Source organism: Ochotona princeps, chromosome 6, assembly GCF_030435755.1.
Source record: "Ochotona princeps isolate mOchPri1 chromosome 6, mOchPri1.hap1, whole genome shotgun sequence".
NCBI classification, from domain to species: domain Eukaryota; kingdom Metazoa; phylum Chordata; class Mammalia; order Lagomorpha; family Ochotonidae; genus Ochotona; species Ochotona princeps.
The window spans coordinates 34,392,800-34,408,746 of NC_080837.1; the positions used below are offsets into that span (position 1 = coordinate 34,392,800).

Here is a 15,947-nt window from a genome sequence, read left to right on the forward strand (position 1 = left end):
GCGGGTGCAGTGTCCCAAGGCTTTGGGGCGTCCTGGACTGCTTTCCCAGGCCACAAGCAGGGAGTTGGATGCAAAGTGGAGCTGCCAGGATTAGAACCAGCGCCCATATGGGATCCCAGGGCGTTCAAGGCGAAGACTTTAGCCACTAGGCCACGCTGCCGGGCCCAAAGCCTGGCACTTTTACATTATCAAAAAACAGGTCTACCACTGCCACAGTCCACCAGTCTCATTTAATGCTCAAATTACCACCAACAAGCGCCACCCTTCAGCCAAGCTCTCCTTCCTGCCTTATCTGAAGCAACTCCACATCATGAGTTTTATTGCCAGGCCCAGAGCAAGCAGCTAAAGTCCTGGCCTTGGATGTGCAGGGATTCCATACGGGTACTAGTTCTAATCCCGGAAGCCCTGTTTCCCATCCAGTTCCCCATCCAGTTCCCTGCTTGTGGCCTGGGAAAGCAGTAGAGGATGGTCCAAAGCCTTGGGACCCTGCACCCGTGTGGGAGATCCGGAAGAGGCTCTGAGATCCTAGCTTTGGAACAGCTCAGCTTCAGGCACTGCAGTCACTTAGGGAATGAATCAGCAGACAGAATATCTTCCTCTCTGTCTTTCCTCCTCTCTGTATATTTGACTTTACAATAAAAATAGATAAATCTTCAAAAAAAAGTTTACTTCCAAACACGAACCTTTTTTCTATTTATACATCTCTTTCTCTCATGGTAAATTTTCTCTGTAGTCACCTATGTTTCATACCTGCTGTGTTCATGATCTAGCTGAAATCTCTAGAAAAAAAAAAATGAATTCATTTTCAAATCTATATACCCTATATAATTTACACAAATAATCAACTCTCACTGAACTGGAATAACATCCTTATTGTTTTTATTTTCTTACTTCATAAGAACTAATAAAACACTACCATGGCACCAGCATGATAGCTCAGTTGGCTAGTCCTCCCTTTGAAAATGCCGAGATCCCATAAGGGCATGGTTTGTGTCATGGCTATTCTACTTGCCATCCAGTTCCCTGTGTATGTCCTGGGAAAGCAGTGGAGGATGGCCCAAGTCCTTGGGAACCTGCACCTACATGGGAGACCAGGAGGAGGATCCTGGCTTCACACTGGCTCAGTTCCAGATGTTGCGGCCATTTGGGGAATGAACCAGTAGATGAAAGATCTTTCTCTGTCTCTCTTTCTCCGTACATCTGACATATGTGTGTGTATATATGTGGCAGATATATGTATGGCATATATACATGACAGACATATAAATACAAACATGCACATATCTGAGTTCCACAGACATACATATTACCATGCATTTTCTAAAGGCTAAACATTTTTATTTGGAAACAAATCTAGGCACTGTACAACTCATATTTCATAGGCAAATATCACTCAGCATTGAATTTTTAGGTAAATTTTAGGTAATTTCATCAAAACAATATGGCCTAACTGTGCAAAATAATGCTTTGGTGATCAACAAAAATCTGCAAATCATTATCTTTACCTTTATATTTTAAACTTAGTTATTTGAAAGGCTAAGAACTGGGAGAGAGAAAGAGAAACACTTTACGTCCCCTAGTATACTCCTCAGACGCTTACAACAGTTCAGAAACCAATCTGGGTCTCCCACATAGGTGACACAATCCCAAGCAATCTATCGCCACAATGCACATTTACAGAAAACTAGAATGGAGACCAGATACAGGATGCAGAAGCCCCATGTCGTGCCTTAATCACGGAGTCAATCACCTACCATTATGTGTAAACTGATGAATCCTACCCCAAATGGGGATCTCCAATACCAGAAAATATAGGTTCTATATAGAAAATCTTTTTACAGTAGAAATAATATAACAAATCTTCAGCTACACTAAACACCTGCCTTTTTTTGAAGTTTTACTAATACAGTTACTGTAAAATGAATATTATATATGTTCCTGAAACCCCACCGTTTTGTACTAGTAAAAATAACAAAATTTATGGACAATAAGGGTCCAGAAGGGGAGAAAGGTTACTGGCGAGCTCTGGCGAGGGTCTGGGGATGAAGCACGGACAGGAGACCAGAGATGGTGGAAGTCTCTCTCAAGCCTCTCTTTATTACTCCTTATATACTCTTTCCCCCAAGCACTTTAACCGAACAATAGGATGCCAATGAGTCCCATTAGACCTGGTGTTTTTAGCCACAAGCCCATTTCCTGTAGTGCTCAGCTTAATGAGTGCTAATCAACTCCTTAGCCCACAACACGGGCGCAAATTAATGCCTGGCCGGGTGCAATTGCTTAGTGGCTAAAATCCTCACCTTACACATGCCAGCATCCCGTATGGGTGCCAGTTTATGTTCCGGCTGCTCCATTTCCCATCCAGCTTCCTGCCTGTGGCCTGGGAAAGAAGTAGAGGATGACCCAAAGCCTTGGGACCCTGCACCTGTGTGCAGGACCTGCAGGAAGCCCCTGGCTCCTGGTTTTGGATCAGCTCAGCTCCGGCCACTGCCACCACGTGGGGAGTGAACCAGTTGACAGAACATATTTCTCTCTGCCTCATCTCCTCTCTTTAAAAGCTTTGCAGTAGGAATGAATAACTCCTTTAAAAAAATTATTTAATGCCACTGCAACTCTGTAACCACAGTACTAACAAAAAAAAGATGAGGACCCTTCAGAGGTAACATTGACACCTTAGGGCATTAAAAAAAAAAAAAAAGCAAGAAACAAGGGCTCTTGGGACCGGAAGAGCAGCCTTTAAGCCAAGTGGAATGGTATAAAGATAGGCACCAGAGGAAATGTCCACTGCGACAATCAAGGGGCACCCGCCAGACCAGTGTATGCTTTTGTGAGGAACCATGCACTATGTGTTATCACCTTCTTAGGAAAAATTACTTAAGGGTCATCACTGTGATGCTGTTCTGCCTATCATGTTTACACCCCAAATGTCAGCAACAGCCAGACTGTCAGAGCTCCAGCAGGGTGGAGGGGCACGAGAGATGTAGAGTGGCTAGAACTGAAACAATTATTCCAACATAGGGTGCTAGATATCCAAGTCTAATCCATAGCATCCACTCACTTTTTCATTTTTCCTTTTTCTTTTTTTCCAATTTATTTATGTGGAGAGGCAGATTTATAGGAAGAAGGAAAGAAAGATCTTCCACCTGCTGAATAACTTCCCAAATGGCTGCAATACCCAGAGCCGAGCTGATCCAAAGTCAGGAGTATCTTCTGGGTCTCCTATGTGGGTGCAAGGACCCACAGTCTTGGGCCATCCTCTGCTACTTTCACAGGCCATAAGTAGGGAGAGGGATGGGAAGCTGAGCAGCCAGGGCACAAACTGACATCCATATAGGATACTGGAACTTGCCGGTGCACAACTAGCCAGTTGAATCAATTCATTGGTTCCCAAGTGTTTACTTTCAATTAAAAAACAAACAGGTCAAAGAGCTTGTGCCTGTATAAGAGCTGATTTGAAGATTTCTTTCCTGAGGAAATATAAAATCCAACTCTTATTATTCAGGATATTTGTCGGTGTATTTTTTTTTTTAAGATTTATTTGAAAGTCTGAGCAGAGCACAATTTTCCATCTCCTATTAACTCCCCAGACTGCTGCAATAGCCAGGTGTGTGAAGAGTCAGAGAGAAGCCAGGAGCTGCTTCTGCATCTCCCACTGTGGTTGACAGGGAGCTGGATCATAACTGGAGCAGCTAAGATACAAATCAGCACCTATATGGGAAACGTGTTATGCCACCACACCATGCTTCTTTGTCTAGTTGAGAAAAAAGACAGATAAACCAAGGTATCACTTACATTATACTGAAACCATCCCCTATTTACTAAGAGCATATTAGCTAATTGACAGTACGGAGGCAACCACATACTATAGCAGAACAGGTTAAACTGTGGTCAGTTGAGAACACATTCAAAAGATTTAGCTAACAGCCCTGGAAAGGAAAAGAAAGCTATTAACATCAGTACTGGAAGTTTGCAGTCAGTGACAGTTAAACCCAACTCTTCAGAAAATACATTCAATTATCTTGATAAGGATCCAATTCCGAATCAAAAAACAAAAAAATAAGAAAAACAAACAAAAAAAAAAAACAAAAGAAAAAGAAAAAAGGAAAAAAAATAAACAAACACAAAAAAAGGATCCAATTCTGGAAGAAAATATGAGACAGACCACTGAATCAGTTTGTTCATTTAAGTTATATGGTATGCAATGTTGTTTAAGTCAAAGATGGATAGATAGCACATATGATGGTGACCCACACAACAGTGAAGCTGAAAAATTCCTAGTCATAGCGCCTTAATGCAAAACACTGCTCATGTGTTTGGGGTGATGCTGGTACAAACAAACCTATTCTGATGATAGCGAGTGTGGCAAAAAAAACCTACTGTACTGCTATGCAAAAATAAAGCATATACAATTATGTACAATACTAGTTAATGAATCACTTTCCGGCTGGTTTGTATTTTTACTACACTATTTTACTGTACTCCAACTGCAATAATTTACTATAAAAATGGTATTCCATGTTGTTAGCAATCTCATCATATATTTCATGTTTACTATGCCTCTTGACAACATTACAAGGTCATGTCAAATGACTGACCTCAGGTCTGTGTAGGCAGCTCTGGATGTTCTCTCAATGACAACATTACCTAAATGAAGCATTTCTCAGAACCTTTGGCCATTAAGTGACGCACACCTGTACATAATGTGGGGACAGCATTCAAACAGTTATTATTTTTAAAATAAGGAGAAATGAGACTTTTCCATTACTACATAGGCTGTTTTAGTATAAATCTAACACTCTACAATGTCTTCTCTGGAATTTCCATTTCCTAAGCAATCTACAATAAGCTGTTAAACAGGAAGTCCTGGAAAGAGAATCACATTGTTTTTGTTTGTTTAGGATTTATTTTTTTAAAAGGAAGAGTTACAGGCACTGACATGGTGGCATAGCACACTAATCCTCGGCCTACAAATGTAGGCATATGGGTGCAGGTTCTTGTCCTGGCTTCTCCACTTTTGATCCAGATCCCTGCTTATGGCCTGGGAAAGCAGAGAAAGATGACTCAAGTCCTTGGGCCCCTGCATCGGTGTGGGAAACCTGAGGAAGCTCCTAGGTCAGCTCCAGGCATTGTGGCCATTTGGAGACTTAACTAGCAAATGGAAGATCTTTATCTCTCTTTGTCTTTCTCTTTCTCAGTCTATAAAATATGCCCTTCAAATAATTTTAAAAAGTCACAGGAAAGGGCCAGGCGGAGTGGCCTAGCAGCTAAAGTCCTCGCCTTGAAAGCCCCGGGATCCCATATGGGCGCCGGTTCTAATCCCGGCAGCTCCATTTCCCATCCAGCTCCCTGCCTGTGGCCTGGGAAAGCAGTCGAGGATGGCCCAAAGTTTTGGGACCCTGCACCCGCGTGGGAGACCCGGAAGAGGTTCCTGGTCCCGGCATCGGATTGGCGCGTACCGGCCCGTTGAGGCTCACTTGGGGAGTGAAACATCGGATGGAATATCTTCCTCTCTGTCTCTCCTCCTCTCTGTATATCCGGCTTTCCAATAATAATAATAAAATCTTAAAAAAAAAAAGTCACAGGAAAAAAAGAGAAAGATCTGCTGTCACTCCCCACATGGTCACAATGCCAGGACTGGGTCCAGCTGAAGCAAGAAACCTAGAACTCAATCTGAGTCTCCCAAGAGGTTGGCAGGGGCCCAAGTACTTTGGGTCATTGTTGGCTGCTTTCCCAAGCGTCTTAGCAGGGAGCTGGAAGCAGAGCAGATGGGACTTGAATCTGCATTCATGAGATGCCAGGCATTGTTGGCTGTGGCTTTACCACCTAAGCCACAACAGTGGCCAATATATATCTTTTTGTTTGTTGTTTGCTTGTTTTCATTTTACTTAAAAGGGGACAGGGAATTGAAGTGAAAATTGATCCTCCATCCCGTGACCCATTTCCCAAATACCCACAACAGACAAAGCTGGGCCAGAACAAAACAAGGATTCTTAAAATCAGACAAAAATGGCTCCCATTCTAGTACAGGAATTCACATTCAGAATGAAGTGCCTGGACAGTTATCAAAATTGAGAATACGTTCAATTAGAGAAACAAAGAGAAGTTTCAGATAAAACAAGGTTAGGAATAAAGAACTTAAAGAGAATTACTGTTTTTTTTAAATGCTACACACACACACACACACAAGTAGCCTGAAAAAACTCCAAGCTATACAATCTTCTGCAATTTTTCATAAAAAACAGAAGTAAGTACAAATGTCAAAGCTGGTATTGTGGCATTATCAGGTAAAGCTGCCACCTATGGCACCAGTATCAGATACTGAGCCAGTTTGCATCAGGACTGCTCACTTCCAATCTGCTCCCTGCTAATGGACTTCAAAAGCAATTGGAAGATGGCACAACACTGCCACCCGCATGGGACACCAGGAAGAAGTACCCAGACTTGGCCTAGACCTGCCATCTGCAGCCATCTGGGAATTAAATGAACTATCTCCCTCCTTCCCTCCTTCCCTCTCTCCTTCTCTCCCTCTCTCCTTCTCTCCCTCCCTCCCTCCCTCCCCACCTTCTAATTATCTAGAAATAATTAAATAGTGTCCAGTGTGATCATCTAGCAGTTAAAAGTCCTCGCCTTGTATGCACTGGGATCCCATAAGGCATTAATTCAAATCCCAGCTGCTCCACTTCCTTTCAGCTCCCTGCTTATTACCTAGGAAAGCAGCAGAGGATGGTCCAAAGCCTTGAGACCCTATGCCCACGAGAGAGACCTGGAAGAATCTCCTGGCTTCAAATGGGCTCCGCTCCAGCCACTGTGGACACTTGGATAGTGAACCAGTGGATAGAAGATCTTTCTGTCTCTCCTTCTCTCTGTAAATCTGACTTTCCAATAAAAATAAGTATCTTTTAAAAATATGTAAATAAATAAATTTTAAAAAGTCAAATTCCATGCAAAATTATTATAATGAACCACATACAGAAGAGTAAATACTCTGCTAATAAGGCATAAGGCATATAACGGAAAAAAAAAAAAAAAAAAACAGGCATAGCTGTGCCCAGCGGCTAAAGCCCTGGCCTTGAATGTGCCAGGATCCCACATGGGCGCCAGTTCTAATCTTGCAGCCCCACTTCCCATCCAGCTCCCCGCTTGTGGCCTGGGAAAGCAGTTGAGGACATCCCACAGCTTTGGACCCTGCACCCACGTGGGAGATCCGGAAGAGGCTCCTGGCTTTGGATTGGCTCAGCTCCAGCAGTTGCGGCCACTTGGGGAGTGAATCATCAGATGGAAGATCTTCCTCTCTGTCTCTCCTCTCTGTATTTCTGCCAAATAAAACTAAAATAAATCTTTTAAAAAAAAAAATGGCTTTTGACTTCCAAAATTCAATCTAATGCAAACAGAAAATTCTTCTTAAAAAATATCGCTTGAGAGTTCCCCTCGCTACTCCCGAAGGAAGTTTACTGTTCTTCTGTTTCTGTGGACTGTTCAGGGCTCCTGGCTGTTGTTCTGATGCTCTTGGATCCTGTGAGGGAGGATTTGGACTTCTTCCTTCCATCCCATGTGGGGATGGAAGAAGAGCTCATGAGAGGAGCTCTCTCTGGTCCTCGCTTGGTTCCAACTTTCGGTCCACTCCCTCTCTGGCAATGACCATCAGGATCGCTCCAGAAACCCCTCAAAACAAACAAATAACCAACCAAACAAACGAACAAAAAATCTAGAATAGATAGACAGAGAACAAGGAAAGCCTAGAATCAGACAGGAAGCGGTCAGCGTGGACTCACTTATATCTTACTAGGTGGGACACAAAGATTAGTTACTCCTCTCTAGGGCATTGAAGATTTCTCTGCACACCCCTCCATAAAACTGTTCTGCACCTAAACTGTTAACATATGTCTTGTTAGAGTTATAAGCCGTTTAGACTTCCGGAAAAAAAAAAAAAAAGCCAGGTTCACCAAAATTACGCTTCAACGCTATAAAAAGCTAAATACTACACTGAAAATAGACACGAGACAACTGAATAGTATAACCATTTTTTTTTTAAAGATTTATTTATTTTTATTACAAAGTCAGACATACAGAGGAAGAGAGACAGAGAGGAAGATCTTCCGTCCGATGATTCACTCCCCAAGTGAGCCACAACGGCCGGTGCTGCACCGATCCGATGCCGGGAACCTGGAACCTCTTCCGGGTCTCCCACGCGGGTGCAGGGTCCCAAAGCACTGGGCTGTCCTCAACTGCTTTCCCAGGCCACAAGCAGGGAGCAGGATGGGAAGCGGGGCTGCTGGGATTAGAACCGGCGCCCATGTGGGATCCCAGCGCGTTCAAGGCGAGGACTTTAGCCACTAGGCCAGCCGCCGGGCCCAGTATAGCCATTTTAAGGTGTATAGAACCAGGCTGTATATAAACTAAAATCAAAATGTCAATGAAGAAGTCACAGGATGTGGTTAAGAACTTGCAATTTTTTAAGCATATTGATTACTCAATACTATGTCCACTAATTCCATAACGTTATAAATTGTTGCTGATGTTTCGTTGGGGCTTTCAACTGATCGGGATGATACTCTGCCGGCTCTACCTTAAGGCCAGAGATGGTCTCCCCAACAAGCCATTGAACTTATCTGGACAATAAGATACTGGACTCTATGCTTGGTATATGCTTGCAATGAAAGAATCCCAACTGAACTTGAACTGTGGAAATGCAGCAAGGTGGAGGAATCCACCATGGGGATAGGGTTTGGGGAGGGGTGGGGAGAATCCCAGTACCTATAAAACTGTTGTCTCATAATGCAATGTAATAAAAAAAAAATCGCTTGATTAACTGGATATTCATATTGGTGTGGGTAGAGGAAGGAACCCCTTGCTTTTCCCCAATTTTTAAGGAATGTATGTATGTATTATATGTTTATCTGTTTCAAGGCCATAATAACAGAGGGCCTGCAACAATATTCTAGTGGGTAAATAGCCTACAGGTTCCACCCAAGATATGTCTGGGTAGCCCTTCAGACCTGGCGGCCAGCAGGTCAAGAATTCTAGTAGTGGCACATAAAGCACCAGTAAGTACAGTGTGGAAAGACTTTAAGACTGCAGGGACAGGCACGGCAGCGTGGCCTAGCAGCTAAAGTCCTCGCCTTGGATGCACCGGGATCCTATATGGGCGCCGGTTCTAATCCCGGTGGCTCCACTTCCCATCCAGCTCCCTGCTTGTGGCCTGGGAAAGCAGTTGTGGACAGCCCAAAGCCTTGGTCTCCTACACCCTTGTGGGAGACCTGAAGGATGTTCCAGGTTCCTGGCTTCGGTTCGGCGCAGCACCGGCCGTTGTGCTCACTTGGGGAGTGAACCATCAGATGGAAGATCTTCCTCTCTGTCTCTCCTCCTCTCTGTATATCTGACTTTGCAATAAAAATAAATAAATCTTTAGAAAAAAAAGAAGAAGATACTGTAGAAACCACATATCTGGGTGTAGAGAGATTCCTGGTAAAAAACAAATATTCTTTAGTTATTAGGCCTTCACTTTATTAAATATAGAGAAATTTAGAGGGCCGGCGTTGTGGTGCATTAAGTTAAGCTACCACCTGCAATGCCAGCATCCCATATAAATGCTGGTTCCTGTCTTCGCTGCTCCACTTGTGCTCCAGCTCTCTAATAACATGTCTGGAGAAAGAAGGAGAATTGGCCTGACTGGTTGGGCTCCTGTCACCACTCACATAAGAGACCCAAATGATGGAAGCTTGTTCGCTTGCTTGCTCTCTCCCCTTCCAAACAAATAAACAAACAGATAGGTAAATTTTTAAAAAGAAGGAAATCTCATTGCATTAAAAGTAGAAAGGGTATACATGAATGATTCTTGGCTTTCCTTAATGATCATTCATAATTTTTAGAGAATTTTCAGAGAAGCAGTAACTCTTTGAATCACAGATCTGGATTTGAAGAGACCAAAAATGTCAACTTTTTCTCGTACATGACCCATTTTGTCCCCCACCCACCTAAAATGCATGCATTGAAAGCCCTAACCCTGAGTACTTCAGAATGTGACATACCTGAGGATAACTTAAGAGATCCTTAAGTAATCTAACAAGCCTCTGAACACCAAGATACAGTTAAAGAAGTAATCACTTGGCACACAGGAAGCAGGTGACCATTCGCAAGTTAAAGGCAGAGGCATTAGAAGTAATAATTCTGCTAGCATCTTGGTCTTGGATTTACAGACTACAAAACTTTGAATAAAAACAACATACTGGGCCCGGCACAATAGCGTAGTGCTTAAAGTCCTTGCCTTGCAAAGGCCCAGGATCCCACATGGGCGCTGGTTCTAATCCCGGCAGCTCCATTTCCCATCCAGCTCCCTGCTTCTGGCCTGGGAAAACAGTTGAGGACGGCCCAAAGTTTTGGGACCCTGCACCCACGTGGGAGACCCAGAAGAGGTTCCAGCTTCCCAGCTTCGGATCGGCGCAGTACTGGCCGTTGTGCTCACTTGGGGAGTGAATCATCGGACGGAAGATCTTCCTCTCTGTCTCTCCTCCTCTCTGTATACCCGCCTTTCCAGTAAAAATAAATAAATCTTTAAAAAAAAAAAAACATACTTTCTGTTTCTAGCCATTTATGTAAATATTTTGTTACAGCAACCCTGAGAAGCTAATACACTCATTCCTTATATCCATAAATGAACAACAACCTATGTTTAGTTTACGTTAATATTCTCATGGATAATTTATGGCAAAGTTACTACTAGAACACATTAAAATTGGCAGGTGGGATAAGAATGTACTGTTGAAATGTGACTTGTGAAGCCTACATACTATATCAGAATGTTTGGAATCAAGTAATTTTTTATTCCAGTGTCCTGTTAACCTTGAGAGGTAGCAGGTAATAGTTTCCATACTTGGGTCCTGGCCACCCACTTGGGAAACTTGGGTCCAATTTCAGTCTTCTGGTTCCAGCCTGGTCCTGCTCTCTTAGTGGCAGTTAGGGAGCAAACCAGTAGATAAAGAATCTGTCTTTTGTCTGCCTGCCCGTCCCTCTCTGTCTTTCAATTAAGTAAACAATAACAACAAAAGACTCTCCCTGTAAAATGAGCACTTAATGTGAAAAATAGCAAAAACACCAGCAGACATATAAAGTTCTAGAAATTGTCACAGTGAAAAAAAAAAAGGAGGAAAGCAAATTTCTACAAGTCAGAATCATTAGTGTGAAAGGCGATGTCAAAACCACAGCTTAAAAAAAAAAGTTGTTGGGCCCGGTGGCGTGGCCTAGCAGCTAAAGTTCTCGCCTTGAAGCGCCGGGATCCCATATGGGCATTGGTTCTAATCCCGGCAGCCCCACTTCCCATCCAGCTCCCTGCCTGTGGCCTGGGAAAGCAGTTGAGGACGGCCTGGAGCACTGGGACCCTGCACCCGCGTGGGAGACCCGGAGGAGGTTCCTGGTTCCCAGCTTCAGATGGGCGCAGCACCGGCCCGTTGCGACTCACTTGGGGAGTGAATCATCGGATGGAAGATCTTCCTCTCTGTCTCTCCTCCTCTCTGTATGTCTGACTTTGTGGTAAAAATAAATAAATCTTAAAAAAAAAAAAAAAAAAAAAGTTGTTTTTTTTTTTTTTTTTTTTTAAATCCAGTTTCAAGCATACAGCTTCAGCAAAAAAGTACCAGGGAAATCAAACTGGCAGCACAGGGATTTTCAAAACAGGTTTGAAAAGGCAGTGGTAGGGTCCAGCGCAGTGGCCTAGCGGCTAAAGTCCTCACCTTGAAAGCCCCGGGATCCCATATGGGCGCTGGTTCTAATCCCGGCAGCTCCACTTCCCATCCAGTTCCCTGCTTGTGGCCTGGGAAAGCAGAGGATGTCCCAAAGCTTTGGGACCCTGCATCCACATACGAGACCCAGAAGAGGCTCCGGCATCCTGGCTTTGGATTAGCTCAGCACTGGCTGTTGCAGCCACTTGGGGAGTGAATCAGCAGATGGAAGACCTTCTCTGTCTCTCTGCCTCTCTGTATATTTGACTTTCCAATAGGAAAAAATGCTTATATTTTTCTTTCATGAATAACATAAAGTGATCAAGACAGTGATACATACTCAGAATATGTTTAGGTTAAATCATGACCAAGGGCTTTCACTTGCACATGTATAACCACATTATTTATTTTCAAGTGAAAGAATGTAAAAAAGGAAAAAAGCACTTTATAACAAGTACAACTGTTTAGAAAAATGAAATAGAAAAACAGTAAGTTTTTTTTTCTTTTTTTTTTTTAATTATTTATTATTTAACTTCATTAATTACATTGTATTATGTGACACAGTTACATAGATACTTGGGTTCTCCCCACCCCTCCCCAAACCCTCCCACCATGGAACAGTAAGTTTTTTTACCAACAGAAGTTAATAACAATCCATCAGAAATTTACAAAATGAGAATTTACATTTCTAGAAGGCATTTAATCCATGCTATATAATACTAGAAATGTGTAGGTTTCTATAAATGAACTCAAAAACTTTTTAAAAACATGTTTATTCAAAATTAACAAACAGGTGGCATTTGGTTTGCCTATTAAGACACCAGTGGACGTCCGTCCAGGTCCACTGCTTCAGAGTCTCACTTCTCATTCTCAACAGTGCCTGGCTGATTCTTGCTCTATTTCCAATTCCAGCCTCCCGTAATACATACCCCAGAAGCAGCAGGTGATGGCTCAAGGACCCAAGCCCACACTCAGACCTATCCACTTAGACCTAGACTGACCTTCCAGCTCCTTTCTTAGGTTCTGGGCATTTGGAATGTGAACCAGTGGATGGAAGATTGGCTTGCCTCAGTCCTGTTTCTCTCAAGTAAATACAAAATAAGAGGAAAGAATAACAGGAAAGGAAAAAGGGAGGAAGGTAGTAATGAGGAGGGAGGGGAAGAAAAGGAATGAAGCAGGGGACAGAAAGAAAGGGAGAAAGATAAAAAGAAAAAGAAAGGAAAGTATCTATGCTCCATATTTGAATATTTGAATTCAATTCTCAACCACAGCTCCTGATTCCAACGTTTAGGGCAGTTCCAACTTTAGGGCAGTGGTTACGGTTCAAGTGCCCGGATTCCTGCCAACCACATGAGAAGCCTAGACTGAGTCCCTGGCTGGCACCGAGGACATCTGGAGAGTGAACCAGCAAAGTGGCACTTGATCACATTCTCTGCCTCTCTGTCACTCTACCCACAGGTCTCGCTCTCCCTCAAAATACTATCAACAAAAAATATTTTAAAGCACAATTAAATAAAAGCCTACACAAATAAGATATTTCTTATTAATCTTGACCAACAGTTCACAATAACTAGGCTTAATTAATTATTTGAAGCAAAATCTAAAACCATGAATAAATCAATGAAGTGACCTGTTTTTCTATTTATCAAAAGGATATGCTTAAAGTAGAATGAAAATTTCATTATATAAATTATTTTCCCCAGAAATAAAAAAGCAGTAGTCATAACTTATCTACAACGAATAACATTCACAAAGTGCATTCAAGTTTTCCAAACAGCTTTTCCTCCTGTTATAACACCTAATCTGAAAGCAATTCATATACAGATAAGCAATCAGTATTAGTCTCATTTTACTATCATCTTGATGTTCTAAGAGGTATATGAAAATGACTCAACTTGGTCTACAAGCTTAAATTAAAAGCACATGACTACAGCTCAGTTTCTAATTTCTTCTAATAAATGTTTGCTCTTTAACAAATACAATTTTATTGTTCAAATGTTAGAATTCAGATTAAAAAAATCATCTCCATGATTACACACTAACTTTTCTTTGAAATAAAAATTAAAAAATTCATTAAAAGAAAGCAAAATTTTGAGTCACATTAATGCTTTACTGAAAAGATACAAAGCTAAGTGGATTAGTCTAGGGGAACCAGTTATGTTCTTGAACTGCCATTACATATTCTGAATATTCAAGTAATATTTTAACAGTAAAATAACACCTTTATGTAGACATCTCCTTAGAACAGATTATACCAACAGTAGTTTATGATCTATACATGCACAAACATGCTAAACTTCCCTTTGAATGATATATAAATACAAAACAAAACCATTACCTTGGGTGTGCTTCCTTTAATGAATTTTTTAATTGAAGACAACAAGCCGGTTTCATTCTTGGGTGGTTTTTCTCCTCCTGAGGGTAGACTATCATCAACTTCTGAAAATTTCCTCTTTGCTCTGGCAGTGCGCTGGGTTTGTATTTGATTTGATTGCTGAGACGTTTTCCTTGTTCTCAGCCTCATCTTTCACGGGTGCCGCATGTAAAACTGTAAGAAAAAAACAACACAGGTTATTAAAATTCAACCCAAATATGTTCAGCTTAAATATGTATTTTTTAACTGGTAGCCAGACCCTACATCTTTTTTGTTTTTGTTGTTAAGATCCATTTATCAGGCCCGGCAGCGTGGCCTAGCAGCTAAAGTCCTTGCCTTGAACGCACCGGGATCCCATATGGGCACTGGTTCTAATCCCGGAAGCTCCACTTCCCATCCAGCTCCCTGCTTGTGGCCTGGGAAAGCAGGAGAGGACAGCCCAAAGCTTTGGGACACTGCACCCGCGTGGGAGACCCGGAAGAGGTTCCTGGTTCCCGGCTTCGGATCGGCACAGCACCAGCCGTTGCTCTCACTTGGGGAGTGAATCATCGGACGGAAGATCTTCCTCCTCTTCCTCTCCTCCTCTCCTCCTCTCTGTATATCTGACTTTGTAATAAATAAATTAAAAAAAAAAGAACTTGCATTATAAAAAAGATCCATTTATCTTTATTTGAATTATTTATTTATTTGCTTTTTTATTTTTACTTTATTTACAAAAACAGAGGAAAGGAGGAGAGACAGGTTTTCCATCTGCTGGTTCATTCCTCAAATGGCTGCAATGGCCAGAAGTGGACTAGTCAAAAGCCAGGAGTCAGGAGTATCTTCTGGGTTTCTGGGCTATCCTCTACTGCTTTCCCATGCACATCAGCAGGGAGCTGGATTAGAAATACAGCACGTTAGACTAGAACCAGTGCCCATATGGAATGCTGGTGCCACAGACAGAGGCTTGGCCTGGTATAATATAGTGCTAGCCCCTATATAGTATCTGTGCCAGTCTCTGTATTGGCAAACACAAGAATCAGGTCTGGGATTACCTCAGATGAGGTAGCTTTGGGGATCCCTCCAACTGAACCACTGGACTCAGAACTTTAACCATTGAGAAAATTGCAGGGTCCATGGTTTAACCATGGAATGCTTATGTCAGAGCTGGGCCTCGGTGGCTTAGATGAAACAATGGACAGCATGGCCAATTTCACATGGAGGATATAACAGTACATTAGAACCTGCAGAGGACATCTGGCACCAGAACAGAGGATGGAGGACAGGCAAGGGTTGGCAGTGATAATCTACAAAAATGGAGACTCTAAGATAGACTATGTCAGCCAGCGGATTCTGGAGAGATTTCATTGTGCCTGGAGTGGCAAGATCAACAGCAATTCAGGACTGTTCAATTATGAACCACTTGAGTGGAGCCCTTGGAGTAGGCCCTACATCAGGGACACTGGGATGGTTGGGAGGCTGGGTTATGCTTTTCCCCTTATCTCTCCCCTTCCCCCAGATACAAGAACGAAAAAAAGGAGTGTGATAACCATGGACTGACCCACTTTTCTCTATCCCTTGATCCGCAGTGCCCTGATCCACTATGTAAAGATCATCAACAAAATAAAAATACAGAGAAAAAAAAAATTGAACTAAGCTACAATGCCCATTGACATGTAAGAGAGTTGAATGGGATGTGGGACAGACTAGACCAGTCTGTTTTACATACTGGCAAGCAGGGGAACCAGGCTGGGGGAAGGCCTGGGGGGTGATTATTGTGAGTCACTCTGACTAGGCTGCAGCTCCCATTGGGTTGTGTGAGGTCTGTGTGTGTGGTGGGGAGGATTGGGCTGGGCTGCAACACCCACTGGTTTGTACAG

At 42.6% G+C, this 15,947-nt stretch overlaps 1 protein-coding gene across 3 annotated transcripts in view; it reads right to left on the minus strand.

Moving 5' to 3' along the window:
- Positions 1-15,947, minus strand: part of CTDSPL2 (CTD small phosphatase like 2) — a 72,130-nt gene that overhangs the window by 33,892 nt on the left and 22,291 nt on the right. For all 3 annotated transcript variants that reach the window (XM_036495391.2, XM_004578120.3, XM_004578121.3), the window contains exon 2: positions 14,053-14,262. In XM_036495391.2, the coding sequence (XP_036351284.2) occupies positions 14,053-14,238 (186 nt within the window). In that variant the 5' untranslated portion in view covers positions 14,239-14,262. The remainder of the gene's footprint in view (positions 1-14,052; positions 14,263-15,947) is intronic.